The sequence below is a fragment of the Phragmites australis genome, chromosome 21 (assembly GCF_958298935.1).
Source record: "Phragmites australis chromosome 21, lpPhrAust1.1, whole genome shotgun sequence".
Taxonomy (NCBI): domain Eukaryota; kingdom Viridiplantae; phylum Streptophyta; class Magnoliopsida; order Poales; family Poaceae; genus Phragmites; species Phragmites australis.
The window spans coordinates 8,208,356-8,209,800 of NC_084941.1; the positions used below are offsets into that span (position 1 = coordinate 8,208,356).

Below are 1,445 nucleotides of genomic sequence, written 5' to 3' on the forward strand. Positions count from 1 at the left end.
TGTTCCCTGGCTTGAATACTGCTAATGCCATCCTGTCTGGTTAACTTATCATCCATGACATCAGTAGTATTATCTAATGTAGACCATCGACATTGGATTGGAGATGCCAGCTAGGAGGGGCATCGAAAGACAGGGCAAACAGAAATACATGTAGGAATCGATATAATATATAGTTGCATGGTATAGTAAAATCAACGCTATTTTCCACTGCTCTTATATAATCTCCACTTGTTTGCCTTAGGAAGTTGTCAACTCTACACCACCAACATGCTATTAAGATAACGAACCAGTACATGGCCTCGAGCAATATAAATATCCATGGAAAGCTTTTGCTCAGCACTCATCTCATCTCACACTAGTAAGCTCACACAATGGCAGGAACTAAATTAGTAGCCCTTGGTTTCGTTGTCCTATTGAGCATGGGATTAGCCAATGCTGTGAGGGTTGCTAGGTATTCTAGTGCAGGAGGAACTGGTACGGGAGAGGGTGGTGGTGGAGGATATGTTAATGGTGGTGGCTCAGGCTCTGGAAGTGGTACTGGGTCCGGTGAGAGTGGTGCAAATGGTGCTCATGCGAGTGCCGGAGGCGGAGGTGGAGGTGGTGGAAGTAGCTATTATGGTGGCTCTGGGCATGGTGGTGGATCTGGTTCAGGTTCAGGCTCTAGTCAATATATTCAAGGGTCATCCAACGGCTACGGTGGATATTCTAACGCTGGTGGAAATGGAGGTGGTGGGGGAGGAGGACAAGCCGGAGGTTACTATGGCTCTAGCGGCCATGGTGCTGGTAGTGGCACTGGCTCTGGATCTAGTGAAGCCACCACATATTGGTATGGACCGGGTAATGCAAACGCTAATGCTAATGGCAACGGTGGAGGCCAAGGGAACAGCCAAAATGGTGGGAGTGGAGGCGGCAATGGTGCTGGATCTGGGTATGGTAATGCAAACCCCTAGAAGTTCTGTTGCAGAGATGATGGGCCCCAACCTATGATGTTTCTTGTTATCTTGTTTATCTCACAGAATTTGTTTTATTTTATTTCACCCTTATGCTATGAATGTATTAGGTAGAGTTGAATTAAATAAAGGGCTCCATCATTGTACAACTAAATGTTGTAACATATAAGCAGGCATGCAGATCATACTGTTTGTTTGTGGTTGTTTAAATTATATTACTCTTGCTCCATTTTGTCTAGATAGCTCACTTTGAATGGTCATAAGAACTGGTTCGTTCATTAGTTTTCTCTTCCAATCAAGATTACTTGTGCCGAGCTAGTTCCCACCTGGTAATAAATACGAAATGTGGTTAGCGGCATTTATATGTATATACAGTTCTGATACCACCGAAACATCAAAAGATATGGCTTCTAGCCACACCAGCAGGAAACCAAAGTGTTGCTCCAAAATGGACAGTGACGTTTCTTAGCATTTTGGCTTGATTTCTTGCATTTG

The 1,445-nt window shown here is 44.3% G+C and overlaps 1 protein-coding gene across 1 annotated transcript; it reads left to right on the forward strand.

Moving 5' to 3' along the window:
- Nucleotides 1-354: 354 nt before the first annotated feature.
- Nucleotides 355-1,188, forward strand: LOC133903727 (putative glycine-rich cell wall structural protein 1). Its single transcript, XM_062345168.1, has one exon. It carries the CDS (start codon nt 372-374, stop codon nt 948-950), a length of 579 nt encoding a protein of 192 aa, XP_062201152.1. The 5' UTR covers nt 355-371; the 3' UTR covers nt 951-1,188.
- The last annotated feature ends 257 nt before the right edge of the window (nt 1,189-1,445 follow it).

What these genes read in the sequence shown, in the direction of transcription:
- LOC133903727 (XM_062345168.1), top strand. Translation starts at nt 372, where the DNA reads ATGGCAGGAACTAAATTAGTAGCCCTTGGTTTCGTTGTCCTATTGAGC.